At 48.4% G+C, this 14,658-nt stretch overlaps 1 protein-coding gene across 4 annotated transcripts in view; it reads right to left on the bottom strand.

Moving 5' to 3' along the window:
• Positions 1 to 1,195: 1,195 nt before the first annotated feature.
• The window catches only part of KCNAB1 (potassium voltage-gated channel subfamily A regulatory beta subunit 1), a 72,401-nt gene continuing 58,938 nt past the window's right edge, over positions 1,196 to 14,658 (bottom strand). For all 4 annotated transcript variants that reach the window (XM_049802652.1, XM_049802653.1, XM_049802654.1 and 1 more), the window contains 7 exons: positions 13,208 to 13,294; positions 8,249 to 8,334; positions 7,018 to 7,138; positions 6,238 to 6,332; positions 4,582 to 4,702; positions 3,351 to 3,439; positions 1,196 to 2,705 (listed from right to left, as the gene is read on the bottom strand). In XM_049802652.1, coding sequence (XP_049658609.1) covers positions 2,616 to 2,705; positions 3,351 to 3,439; positions 4,582 to 4,702; positions 6,238 to 6,332; positions 7,018 to 7,138; positions 8,249 to 8,334; positions 13,208 to 13,294 — 689 coding nt within the window. In that variant the 3' untranslated portion in view covers positions 1,196 to 2,615. The remainder of the gene's footprint in view (positions 2,706 to 3,350; positions 3,440 to 4,581; positions 4,703 to 6,237; positions 6,333 to 7,017; positions 7,139 to 8,248; positions 8,335 to 13,207; positions 13,295 to 14,658) is intronic.

A 14,658-nucleotide genomic window follows, 5' to 3' on the forward strand; every position in this document is an offset into this window, starting at 1 on the left:
ATCTAGAGAAAAGTGATTTGAAGCAGCGCTTTCTTCTACTATTACTGTCAGTTCACTGAGTCTTTTATTAACGGCTTTTCATCTTACCTTAGTTTTTTGATACTGACAGTTGCAGAGGCCTGGAGCATAGTGTGTGTCAGAATTTTTCTGGAGGGAGAAATTTGCAGCACTGACAGCCTGAAACAAAAGCGGGTGGGTGGGTGGGTGGGCTGGGTTGTTTTCTACAGAAAGCCTAGTCTTTTCTGTGGACGTCTTCACAGAAAAGCGCTGGGTTTTTTTTTGTTGTTGTTGTTTTGGGGTTTTGTTTGCTTTTGAGGTTGGTTGGTTGTTTTTCCCCCTTGCAATCCCCACTACAAGCCACACCCAGTTTCTTCAGTATAATGCTGAAGTTTAGCCTAAAGCTAGGCTACTGCTTGGCACCCCATTGCGCCCAGAGCACTAGGCAAGCTGACTTCTAAGCTTTTGCTCTAAGTAAGGGACAATGCCATCTCCTTTTCAATTAAAAAAAAAAAAAAAAGTTGGGAATTAATATATTTTTAATATGTTGTTGGATTCCCATCTATCTGAGAAGGGGAAGAAAGAACATTACGTTGTACCTCCAGAGATGAGAAAAGGAACTAGTCTGCTACTGGGAAAATAAATCTACTATTAAAATAATTAAGCTGTTAACTGTATAACGGTCAAAGCCTTTGAGCTGCCCGTGAAGCAGATTTTACAATACTGAAATAGTTAATTTTCACAGCTAATACTGCAACATTAGGGGATGTGGCCCAGGGCAGTGAAAGTAAGTAATAGCAGGGAGGTGAGCAGTGCCTTCGGTGGCGGTCTCCACCTCGGCTAGCTGTGACTGACCAGCCCAGCGTCATTTTGGAGAGGCTGGTGACGGAGCGGCAGTGGGATTTCAGTGAACTGTCGGGAGGACGTTCACGTTGTGTTTTATTTCAGGACAAAATGTTGTATACGGCTGCTATCAGTCTGCCTTAGGAGACTAACTTCTAGAAGTACCTTCTCCAAGACGCACAGCCAGACCAGCGCAGCCCGTCGCTCCCCCGCGTGAGGTCATTGTCCCTTGCCCAACACGGGTACAGCTGAAGATTAGCGTTTCCCTGTGGAACGATACATATCCAGTTTCAACGTAAACCATTGCTGTTTCAAAATCGGTCTCGCTGTTAGTAACAGGTCTCCAAGTATAAAATTAGATGCACAAAATGCTTTTATTGTGTCCAAGCAGAAGTCAAAGTCAGACTGCATTTCTGGATATACAGCAGCTAAGTTCATTTACACATACCATAGCTCATTGGATTAAATACAGGAGAAGACAACTCAAGTATTAATATCTGTTCACGTGGCCCCCCGTGAACGCTGCACGCTCTCTGCAGGTGTCCTGGCATTAAGGGGACTAGGATACAAGGGTCCTACAAATACTGTACATAGCTGTACCCCCTAGGAAGTATGTGCCCAAAGTACGCGAGTCAATACGAGTGAGGAACATTTACCGAAATCATAGGTGCGTTTTACAAAGCAAACTCATGGTAAAATGTGACGTGGTTCTTGGGATGGGCAAATTAATATATAAATGCTTACTATCAACTCCTGTAGAGGGATGAAGTGCTCACAAAAAAACCCTACCTGTTTAAACTGTGTCTTAAAAATACTATGCATTTACTTATGCCCGATTCCAGAACATGTTAAAGCAAATGTGACCTTTCACCAAAGTACGTACCTGACTTGTTTCTGGTATTTTTCAGCAGCTATATATTATATATATTATAAGTATCTATATCCTTAAAAGCTCATGAATATTGAAATTTGCAATAGCTACATCTACAAGCAGGCAGAAGTAGAGGCAGGTTTCTGTAGATGCAAAACCCAATATTTTATCATGGCTTTCTTGGTTTAAGGTTTATGTGGAATTAGAATTTTGCAAACAGCCGTTGTTTTTATTAACCTGGCATGCGTGTTTGGGTTTTCTAACTGTGCTCTTCTGGCTTGTACTCGGAAATACTTCCCAGGAGCACTCCACAGCTGAAATAATTGTATAGTTAGGAGTTGAGCTATCTAATTTCTAACTAATTCTCTGTCTTACATCCCTTATTCAACTACAAATGAAATCTAAAGCATATATTCGGCATAAAAAAGAAAATGGAAGATTTGAGCTTGCCCCTTCTATCTGTTAACCTGAAGAAACTTTATAGTTGAGATTTCCCAAATGTGGTTTTATTAAAACCTTAAGTTGTATCTGGCTTTTCTTCATTGAAAAAATAGATCTGTACATCCTTCTTTAATTACCAAGTACCTGAAGGTTATAAATTATTTTTTGCTTTACAAGTGTTTTTCACAGCACAAGCATGAGGTGCTAAGAGTAAAGTAAAAATTAATGAATTCAGTCGAAGGTAAGAAAATACAAGGTTATTCTTGGTTAGAAGAGAGATCAACTGTGCTTTTAAATTTCACTGCAGATTAGTAGCAACAGCACACATCTCAAAGGATCCAGTGACAGTAGACACCGAGCAGCAAGCTGCTGAATGATTCTCATGACCGGATATTAATTCGGGGCTGTACTTCTGTACAGAGCACTTTTAAAACCATGCAGTCCAGGGAATTCATGCATTGCATTATGATCTGTAGTCCTTCTTGCTGTAGGGCTTATTTCCCAGAATATTATCTATTTCGTTTACAATATGGGATGTCATCTTTGGAAGGACCTAGGGGCAGAAGAAAACAGAAGTTTAATCAAGCTTCCGTTAAAAGGTTTTTCCAAATGTAAATCCAGATTTTATCAAATAACGTTTCCTCTGGGTTTTTGTGCAGCAGATATTGAAACATTCATCTAATACCTTTCTCCCTTAAAGGAAAAACTGCTGTCGTATCTTTACCCAGTGAGAGAATCACAGAAGTGCTCCTAAACTTTATGTGCACGGTATTGCTCAGCTGCCGCAGAAAGCGAGCTGGTGGCAAGAACATCAGAGGAGGCTCTTGTTGTGAAAAGCAACAGAGAATAATTAAGGTGGGTGCAAGTAACACGTGCCCTGTGGGAGACTTAGCACAGAATATATCACAACATGTCCTGGAATCAGGGCGCTTGCTTTTTCAGATACGTTAAACCTGCTGATGCCACCCTCCTGTTGCTGGATACGGCGATAACTACCAGAAATGGTGGTAAGTCACAGTGATGCACCGTAGGTTTGCCTAATTAACGTGCGTAACTAGAACTGGAAGATGCCTGGAACGAAATGCAAAGTATTAAAACTACGTTAAGAGAAGGAGGGTGCTACTCTCAAGGTGTGCTGGTGTTACCCCCGCAGGGAGCTAAGCACCTCTCTTTAGGTGCCACCACCACCTGCACTTGCCTGTATGGCTCCCAGGTTCTCTATCAGCTGCTCTGGGTTGGAAGATCCTAGAAGAACGGAGCTCACCCCCTCGTTTCTCAGGCACCATGCTGGGAATAAAGTCACAAGATGGTCAGGAACATAGGTGTCACGACACAGTGTTACTCCAGATCCTAACGTTTGTCAGAGCTTCTATCTCTATTTGAAAAAATAATGACAGCATTAGTTGTCTCAACCTTCCCTTTACTCCTCCGGCACTACCAGGAAGAAGATGCATGGGTCGGATAACAGACCATATCGCGGATCTTCCAGCATCCCGTCTGACCCTGGTCCCTGGCCCAGGAGTTGTCTTAATAGCGGGGTTTGGGGTTTTCCCTATCACAAATCACAAGGATTCACCTCTTTGCTATTTGAACCAGGGATCGTTTTTCTAACAGACGTGTGGTATTTTTCAGCCTTGGCTCTCAGCAGCACAAAGATAATTATTAAAAACAACCCCAAAACAAGAAAAACCAACTCTCTTTTTAAAAAGTAGCGTTCTCTTGTGTCTGTCAGCCCAGTGCGCTGAACAACTGAGGTCTTCCACCTGGGGAGGGACCGTTCGGAGAAACAGGCAGGTCAGGGTTGGACCCCCGAGGATAGCCCAAGATACACTAGCCCTCTTGTCAATCAAAGCCTGATGGTGATGCTGGAAACAATCTTATTTTAAGTAATTTTTAACTTTACTGCTCAAAAAAAGGAAGTTCTTTTGTGTGAGGCTAATGGTTACCTCAAAAGCAATACATGGCATATTTAATTAACGCCTACAGTGTGTTTGTTTTGTTTTGTCTTGTTCTTTTACTGTGTTCCTTGAAATGTATTAGCGTTTTCCTTGAGAGGCATTAGCCTTCTCCTAATGAGGTGTTGCATCGCCCATCTTCAGTCTTTCTATCTTTCTGGCATTTCCTTCCATAATCCCTGATAGCAACTAATCATTTAAGTGTTTAAAATAGATACAGGCAAAGACAAAGCCATCCTCTGTCCTATTTGAAAGACGACCCATCTTTTTCTGTGCTACCATTTGCCTAACCATCACTGACACTTAACCAGAAGACAGCAGCACTAACAGAGCACCCGTAGCTTTAGGGCTTTGTACAGGGTTTCCCCAGACTCTCTCTCTGCGTTTCCCTTCCCACCGCAAGGATGCGAGCTAGGTGATGCGCCGGTGACAACGCATCGGCGCGGTGCCGTTCGTCCCCGTCCCGTCACCTACCGACGGCCAGCTGAGGCAGCGTGCACCCGAGGCGCTCGGCGATGGGCGACAGGTCCTTCAGCTTCACCTGCTGCTTTCTGCCCTCCTCGCTTATGATTTTCTCTTTCAGCCACTGGTAGCACTGGAGGTGAATTACATCGCAATCGACTGTTAGCTTTAATCTTCCGCAACGGAAAGTTGAAGGCAATTATAAACAGCTCTTAAAAAGCCATATCCAACCCAGGAGATAATGGAGGCTGAATAACACAATGCTTTGCTACCCGAAGCAATTACGACAGGACCAGGATGTCTCCTGTGAGAGCCTATATCTATATCTTTCTGGCTTTATGCAACTAATGGACTCGGTCCGGAATCTGGAACCTCTGCAATTTTATTTTTGGACCGCTGGATCCCATCGCGGAGCGGAAAGAAGTGAAGTATTAGTCAACTTGAGAAGATCTTGACACAGACCCCCCACAACAATCGTGAGAGAACATCTGATCTTGTTCAAGATTGACTATTGCCATTCAAGATTAGAAAATTAATTAAATGAAGCTGAGATTGCAGTTCTCCCAGCTCCAGATTCAAAACTTGATTCTGCTTCACTCTCATCAATTTAATTTGGATGCCTCTCTGCAATGCTACCTGCTTAGCCAGCTTTTACCGAATATTAATAATGTATTTCATTTTGGGAAAAAAACCCCACAAATGCAATGAAATACCACATTTGAAAACGTTGCCCTTTGTAAGCGACTCAGTGCAGACTGCATCTTTCCTTTAAAAAGCACCAAGCTGAGCAAAAAGCAGCACAGGGATGTACGTCAACCTGCTGGCACTTGTCAGGCAGTGTTGGCTTTTGCCCATCAGCTGTTACAGAGGCTCAAATACCACTTGAGTTGGGTTTTTTTCCCAAATCCATGACATTTCAGCGCTCTGCCGTTTTTCAAGCTGTTAAATAACATGCCTGCCACAGGCGTGATATGGGAGGACACCCCATAACACCCAATAAGAATAAAATCCGGACGATTGTGGGAGAAACCAAGCACTGCGGTGACACCGCAACGCTAAAACCTGTTAGAGAGGGTGGCTGCCCTGCCCGGCAAAGGGCAGGACCGCCGGGGACCCACAGGTTTCCTGGGGTGCTGGGGGTCTGCCCTGCCTGCGGGGGTCCCTGGAGGGATGCTGCGGGGCTGAGCTCCACCACTGCTCACCCCGTGCGCTCGCTGCCTCGTAGGCTGGTGCCCAGGGAAGGGTAGGCAGGAAAAATGATGTCCAAGTCTGTTCTACCCGCGCCGTGTGGTTAAGAGGGTTCGAAGTCACAGCAGCTGTATCGATTAACGTCAGCTGGGAGCATCAAACACGACAGAAACCTTGGGCTTGTGCCTTCTCGTTGACTATGGCTGGTCCATGTAAGGGTGGTGACACATCCTTCTGCGGACCCCACCGGAGCCTGGCTCCAGTGGCGTGCTGCCCCACAACCGGCGCGAACCCCAGCGTCTTTATAACCCGGATTCTCCCGCACTTTGAAGTGTGGTTGCCAGAGAAACCAAGCTGATCCATCCATACAGCAGCACACAGGCCGGCCTTCTCACGAGGGATCCGTTTTCCCTTTGTTATTTGCTTGCCCTCGCAAAAGCGGCACATCTACTTCTCTCAAACACGCAACAAAAAAAGTACCTTTAGTGCAGCCCTTGAGCTTTCAGGGACCCCGTTGCCGTATTTCCCTGAGATGATCCCACAGGCTAGCGGAGACCACGTCATTGCTCCGACCCCTGCAGAGAAAACAGAGGAGGAGATTTTTAGGGGACTGGGGGAAATCAGAGTTGTATCAAAACCAGGACTTTCAGTAAAAAAAAATAAAAGCAGAACAATCGCTGCTTGTTTCTATTGCCGCTGGCAGTGACGTTCAGTTGGAGTCTTCCAGGAAGATGCTGCTGATGCCCTTAAGGGGCACCGACTAGCTTATTCATCCAAAACCTTATTGCGAGACCCTCCAGCCCCATCCTGGCTCCTGCTGCAGCAAAGCACCTGAACTCCTGACCAGGTATCTCCTACACCCGTCCTGCCTTACACCACCACGTCCTTCCTGCGTTGGCCCCGCCTGGCAGGGGCACCAGCTCCCCGCCGTCCCCGCTCAGCCTGGTGCTCAGCCCCGCCGCCGAGGACACCCCGGCAGGAGATGCACAAGGAGGCATCAGTGTCTTCTGATGCCGGGCAGAGGTGGCACCCACGTGGTCCACGGGAGTCAAAGAGCAAGAAGCAGCCGTCTCAATTAGCACCTATTTCTATCAGAGGCACAATAAGCCCGTTTTTCTTTTGCGTCACTAGATAGATACTTGTCTGTCCCCTTCAGATCCAGGGAAGGCGAGTGCTGTTCCCATGCAGAGCCCCAGGTCGGCCTGCTCTGTATTTCTTTCTGCAAGTGAAATAGCTGAGAGGCACGGCAGTCCGTCTCACCGATTTTGTGATATAATTCCGGCAGCTGAACCTCCACTTTCTCTCTTTGGAAGAGATGGTATTCAGCTTGCTCACACACGGGCGGTATCATGTTAAACTGCCTGGCTACGGAGTAGGCTTCCTGGAGAAAAGAAATCAGTAGATAAAATACTTCACTAAGCAAAAGCATCTTGCAGGACATAACCTACCAGCCAACCCTCCTTGAGCGTGCAGGTGCCAACGAACTCATTTCGCTACCCCTTAGCAACGCCACGCACATCCCTCCGAAATCTGCCGTGCCGAGGCAGAAACGCAGCCGCGTCCCTGGCTGCCCTGCTTCCCCCCACTGCCCCTGTGCCCACCGCAGCAGGGAACGTGCCCACCTCCCGCCTCCTCCAGCCCAAAGGTGCTTCAGCGCCAGCGCGGCGACAAGCCAAACAACTTCCCAGCTGAGATGGCTGGTGCCGAGCTTGTTTATTGTGTTCTGACCCCGCCACGAGAAGCAGGGACCAGCAGGACGCTCTTGGCATCTCTTAGAGTGACAGAACGGTTTGGGTTGGAAGGGATCCTTCAAGGTCATCTAGTCTGACCCAGCTGCCGTGAGCAGGGACATCTTCCACCGGCTGAGGTTGCTCAGAGCCCCGTCCAACCCGACCTGGAATGCTTCCAGGGACGGGGCATCGACCACCAATCTGGGCAACAGCAAATGCTTCTAACAAACCATTAAGGATGAGCTGTCGGGACGCTGGTTGCCCCAGTCTAGGGGTTTTCAGGTAAAGCCAACGAGAAGGTCCCTACTGCCGAGCAGGGATATTTCCCGTCTGGACGTGACATGTTCAGAGCGGTGCCACCCACGGGGAACTCTCCGTTCCCACCGCAGCGGTAGCTCCGAGGGTCTCGCGGGTCGTGGACCTGCTGCCGAGAGCCACGTCTGAAACAGGGCCATCAAACAGGCGCCTTATCAAAATTCTTGAAGTCAGATGAATAAAACCAAAATGAAACAAACCCCAATTAAGTGACCCAAGACACCCAAGCCCCCAGATCAGCCCATCTTCTCCTAGTTAACACTAGACTCATTCTGGAACAGGTTTTAAAATTATTTTAGATGAAGAGATGCTGGATGGAGCAGAAGGCAAACTTCCCCAGCCCAGACACCTGCTTGTAGTTCAGGTCCCAGCATGGCTTTCAGCAGACTCTGCAGCCTGGATGGAGAATTACCAAGTGTCAACACTTTCCTAAAAATCAACTTTACCATGATCTCCATAGCGCTCCAGCGCGATGTTCCCCAGTACATCGCCATGCCTTGATTTATTACATGTGTCATCGCTCGGACAATTTCTAAAGGAGGGGAAAAAAGAAGTATGAGAACCGCACAGAGACCAATTTTTCAGCACCAAATCCTCCCAAAGCCACTTATAAATGCCAAGTCCGCTGACAAGCCTGAGCAGCTTTGCATTAAACAGTACTTCTGCTGTGTTGTCTTGCTCGAGCATGGATGAAAAAGCATTGACAGTGTGAATGTAAAGACATTTATCCTGCAGTTGTTTAAAAACTGCTTTTACTGACTGGCCATTGCCTACCACGCCTTATGGTAATATCTCTTTTAAAATTTAACACAAGAGGGCAGCACAGTCGAAAACTAAAATGAAAGATAAATTAAATTTATTTTAAAATTTGTTTACCGAAAGCATATATCTGGTCCTGCTTCTTTTTACTAGGAATATTAGGATGCTGGGGATAAAGTTGCGAAACTGGATGATGGAACCCCGCACCATTGAGGGCCCCGCCGGCCGTGGGAGGAGCAGGCGGCACCTCTGCAAAACCCGGCACAGCTCCTTAGCGCAGCAGTCCCACGGTCCTCGTTTTTCTTTGGGGAAGATGGAAGCCTACAAGGCTATAAGCACCAGGGCAGGATCTTTAATTTCCATCCATCAGACCCCTGCTGAGCATCCCTGTCTCCTTGCGGGGGGGAGGGGAAAGCCATCAGAAACTTCAGTTTGCAAGAAAAAGGAGAAAAAATTGTCTATCCCTCATGGTTGCCCAGGAGGTTACAGAGCCTGGTAGGATGCCTCCCTAATGCTATAAAGAAAATAGCCGCTGCTTACTGTTTGCAACTCATTTTTAAGGCTGATTTCTCCCTGGGAGCAGCCTGCTGGGTACGCAGCATCGCGGGGAGCCCAGGCAGCACCGCTGCAGAGGAGCGGGGTCCCCGGCACCGAGCGGGGTCCCCAGGCCACAGCAACCATGACAGTATACATAACTGCCCCGGCTGCAGTAATAAATTCATATTTTTTACTCCTTGCCCTTTGGAGCCGAGCAGTGGCTGCCAGGGCACTGGCACTCCGCCGGCCGCTAACAGCGCATCATTTAAACGGACAAAAATGGGCTAAACGCGCTCTGAGAAGCAAAAGAAACTAGTACCTAGTCACGATCCCAGTGCCGCACGAGGCACCTCGCCATCAGCGGGAGGTCAGCACGCTTTTCCCTCGGGAAAGCGGCAAGGAGCCGATACTCTACACCTGCACCATGAATTTCTGACCCATGGAACTACAGTGAGACGACTCTGCTCGGCCGCGGGGCCGCACGGAGAAGCCCTGTGTGCTTGTGACATCCCTGCCGTTACTTGGACAACGACTCTGGGCATCGCTGTCTCAAGATCAAGATGAGCTGCCTTTTATATCATGAGGATTCTCATCCTATTTATGGAAAAAAAAAAAAAAAAAAAAGAGCTTGGCAGAGGGGTGATTACACTGCCAATCTTGACGTTATTGTGAGATTTCTTCTGCAGGAGGCGACAAGCAGCTAAAGATGATGAAGTCTCCATTTATAACCTCGGAGGGCTGTGCGGGAGACACTGTGCCTCTTGCGCTGGGCTTCTGCCTTCCCACTGAAAAGGGACATTTCCTCTCGAGGGAAACGTCGGCTTGAGAAGTTTTTTCCCTGATGAAGAGCAGAATTCAAATGCCAGATATTATTTTCTTTTTTTTTTTTCTTCTTCTTCATTTTGGCCAAAGCCACACTTTTCCCTATTTCCAAGCATTTTATTCTTGGGCATGTATTAGTCCGACAAAATGCCCCACTATCAAGCAGCTACCTTGCTACCCGCAGGCATGCTGTGTGCGATGGGCAGGGGTATGGCAATCCCTCCCTCCTCGGCTTCTCACTGCGTTTAGTTTTCTATTTTTGCCACACTACCATTTAGGAATTCTTATAAGCATTTCATCATATGCCTCTTACGCATTTCAGTCCATGGTTGTTTTCATTTCTCCCACCTCTACTCCTTTCAAGAAAAACTGAAGTCAACTCAGAAAATATATATATCTCTCTCTTGTTTACCAGAGACTGCTCCCATGGGTATGGCGATGGGATGCTTTGTGAAGAGCACATGCCTCGACCGCTCGGTCTGCCAGCTGGGTAGCACAAATGGCATCACTTAAGAAGGGGCGATTTTTTCTTAAATATAAATGGGTGTTTCAAAACCCAGAAAACAGCCTCCAGCAGCCTAATAATAATAATTGTGAAGTAACTTAAAGTTCCCCGATAGGAACCGTGTCACCTTCCCTCCCCGCTTGCCAGGGCTGGGGGCTGGCCGTGCAGTGGGTGCCCAGTCCCCCAGCGCCGTGACAATGTGGGGGGGTCTCACCAGGGGACCCCGGGGTCCCCGCAGCCGGAGCTGCCTCCTCATCTGCTGGAAAAGCTGCTTGGGACGGAAAAAAAAAAAAAAAAAAAAGCACCTGCTAGTGCAATTGGGGGGATCAGCTCTCCAGCCTGACTAACGAGGCACGAGAGTGGCAGAAATTCAGGGGAGAAGCACAGACCCTTCCCATCGCCCATCTCCCGAGGTCCCTGTTCGGGGGGACCACGCGACGGCAGAGCCCCCCAGGTGCCGGGAGCAGGATTTTTCCCCCGGATGGCCAATCCCAGCGAGGGCAGCCCCTCGTCCTGGCTGCCGCGGGGCCAGGAGGGACACGGCTGTCCTGGCCAGGGACCTGCCCGGCCCCGACTGCAGGGGTGCGCGAAGAGCTTTGTGCGGGGTCCTCATCTCCAGATGTCCCCTGAAGCTAATATTGCATTGCTTTTACAACGAAAAGCTTTTTTAGTTTGCTCTGAGACTTTTAAGAAAGGGAAATACATTTCTGATTTTTAGATTCAGCAAGCTTTGCCTGACGCTTCGGGGACCAGAGTCACCTACAATAAAGGAATCTGTACGAAATGTTCATCTTCTCTTATTAGCTCTCCGTTACCCACGCCTCCTAAGGCAGCCTGAGTGGGTCCGTGACCAGCCTGGGGGAGCGGGAACCGATTCTGCCCCAGCTGGGCTGGACCAGGTGAGTAGATCTGAACGGCTGATCCATCGCCTGCTGATGCCCACAGACACGCGCATCACAGCAGATGGAGCACCCCGAGCGACAGCAGAGCAACCTCACCTGCCTGCGTGCGGCAAGCGAAGAAAACAAAATGAACATTCAAAGTTTATCCTTTGATTTATTTGGCCGTGCCTTACCGCGGACAGCCACACTGTTTGCTCGAGCAGGACCCTCACGTGTTAGGGTGAGCGGCACGAGCAGGGAACGTTTGAAGGCTCTGGGTTTTAAGGTTAAGGGTTCTGCTCCATCAGAAGCAGCTATTTGCTCGTGGGAAAAGCATAGGCACGTAAGGAGATGGAGCGGGAATTGCATGTCTTGTGAAGGTAGCTCCGCGCTTACTGTGCGTGCCAGATAGTGCAGAACCGACAGATGGTTCAACAGATGCTCTGGGATAGAAGTGGCTTAGTAGGTGAACCATAAAAAAGAAGCATGAAGTACATAGGAAGAATCAACACCACACCATTCATAATAAAAACGCCCCTTTTTTCACCCTGCTCAAAATCTCACCAAGCACCACAGTTTATACCTTATTGCCAAGCTCCAGCGCTGCTAGCAGTATCTGTAGCATCTTAAAAGCTGCAAGCGCCTGAGATCAGCTGTCTGCGCGGGCACGGGAAATATACTCAGCGCTGCCTCATTAGACGACAACTGACTGAGCAGAGAGGTCATTTCTCCCTCCGGGATACAACATGTCATCTTCCTTGACCTCATCAGCTACTGCAAAAGCTGCACTGCTCCTAAAATCCCAGGCCAGTTCCCTGAACCCGTCGCTGCCGGCACCGGTCGGCCGGGGCAGCAGTAGTGCCATCCGTCCAAGGTTCGTGGCCGGTGGCACGGCCCTGGTATCGTTAAGAAAATAGGTGTCACGACCGCCAAAAGTCACACCGGGAGCTTCGAAGGGGCCTGTCAAGCTCCAGGTCTGTTTGATTTACACATACTTGTCTATGACAGCTTCTGCAGCCTGCGAGCCTTTCTTCTTGCTATTTTTTATTTAGCTGTGAAGCTAATCTTCTGCCACAGTGTGAATGGTTGTGTTAACTCCGATGGGAAAAGAGAAGGAACGGGAACTGGTGCCCATTAAATAGGGCGCTAACCCCAAAACATGTTGATGAAGGCTCCTGGAGAACTGGGCTACACCACCACGTACCGAACACGCATATATGCTTATCGGCAATCGTGAAACGTGATTAAAGCGCGCAGTCACAGATCTACCGAGTTCCTAAATCCGTTCCCTGAATTTCCACCAGGACCGAGGGGCGGGCGGCTGCGGTGCCGAGGCTGAGCCCGACCCCGAGACCCGGCTGGAGCTGCTCAGGCACTCGCAGCAGGGAACCCTAAAGCTTCCCCGTTGTTTCTTGTTTCTGACCACGCTTTGGATCGCACCCCTGGACTTAGCGCCGGGAGAAGTACGTGCTATGCGGGCAGCCCAGGGGACAGGGACGAGGATGGGGACGGCAGCACTGGCACGCTCCCCTCTCCAGAGCTGACCGCACCAGGGGCAGGGATGTACCGGTTTCATTTGACACAGAGAAGACCTGCCTTAAATGCAAACGCAAATTCCCTTCCTATGAAGGAATCAGGAAAGGGAAATAAAAAACCAAACAATGTTAAGGCCACTGCTGGGACGTAAAGGAAACTTCAATTTCCTTCCAAGAGATACAAATCCATTTCATTGAAGTGTAAATATATGGGGCTCCAGGATATTACGAATGAGGTATTTCATATTTAAGCTGCCACACCTGAATATTTAATAAAAAATTGTTTTTCATTTCCTACCGTCATCGGTCTAAGCCTGTAAGCCAGGATCAGTCACATTAAAACCTTTAATTCAAGCTTCCACTAACCTTCCATGGGCGTATTATTGTCTGGCCGGTTGGCGAAGACGACGTCCACGTACTCCAGCTGCAGCCTCTGGAGAGAAGCCTTTAGCCCTGGAAACAGCAAAGCAGAGACAAGAACCTGCACGGTCAGAGCGAGGCAGGAGTACGGCGGCACACAGCTGACAGGTACAAAACGGTGCCGCATTAGCACGGAAATAGAGCTCGGCGTACCTAACGTACATACGTATAATATATATACACACGCAACCACATAGCATAGGAGAAGGATGCTGCGTAATGTTGTCGCATATCTATGCGGCCATATTAAGAAGAAAACACTGGTTTGGCCACATGCAGAGTCCCCCTCTTCCATGAGAATTTGCTTTTATTTTTTAACTACGCTGAGATTTGGATTGGAATCGACACCGGTTATCAAGCGTGCCCGTGGCCAGCCTGTCAGGAGGCAGCTGCCAGGGCCCGACTTCAGCGCTCCACTTCTGTCCAGAGTTTATTTAATCTAAATAATGTCACAGAGCCCTTCTGTGCAAGCCCAGGGGCACGTCGCCTGGGTGCTGTCCCACCTAAGGAAGCCCGGCCCCAGGGGAGCCTTCCAGAAACGCGAGCCCAGGTGGGAGGACGGTGGCCCTCGGTTAGATACGTTATCGTGAGCAGATAAAGCACCACGAAGGGCTTTACCCTCTCCGCAGGGTCAGCAGGCTGTGCCCACCAACGCACTGCATAGGGCAGAGAGAGTTTTGCAGAGCAAGACGGGGCGCAGTTCAGCAGCGACAGTCCAGGACTGCCCAGGCTTCAACGGCTTCTCTAAGAGGATCTGATGGGAGGTGGCATCAGAAGCCTACATATATATATTATGTGTGTGTGTGAGAGAGGGAGAGAAGAGGATTTCTAACACTTATTTTCTATGAATCTTCCCAGGAACAAAATGTTTTTATGAATGTTCACGAAGAATGAGCCAAAATAGAGCAGTCTGAATATGTTCGCTGAATTTTGGGATGAAAAAAAATGGCCATTTTTGCCAAATGTATTTATAGAAAATAGCTAACGTTGACCTTAACATTAGTTGCTATGTGTTCTGTGAAGTTATTTCAACTGCTGCCAGTATTTTTCTATCGTTTCATGAAGTAGCTCCACAAGAAATGGAAAATGGATGGGTTTGGACTGCCTGTGACATGGCTGCAACTTCCCCCAGCGCCTCTGGGTCTAGTGCCACCAGCGGCCGGGACACCGCCTTGGGGGGTGGGGGGGGGGTATTGAAATGAAAGTTCAATAACATGTTGCTAAAAAAAAACCCAACCACTTTCTGCAGCATTACCTTAATATGAAAATCATATCCTAACGTAGCTGAATTCTGTAAATACTAAATAATGAAAACTACCCAGGATGATCCCAGATGTATGAGCTGGCTACTATGGGGCAAAATCAACCATGCTCCAGTGACGCTCCTTGTCCCCAAG

This window comes from Accipiter gentilis, chromosome 6 (genome assembly GCF_929443795.1).
Source record: "Accipiter gentilis chromosome 6, bAccGen1.1, whole genome shotgun sequence".
Lineage (NCBI taxonomy): Eukaryota > Metazoa > Chordata > Aves > Accipitriformes > Accipitridae > Astur > Astur gentilis.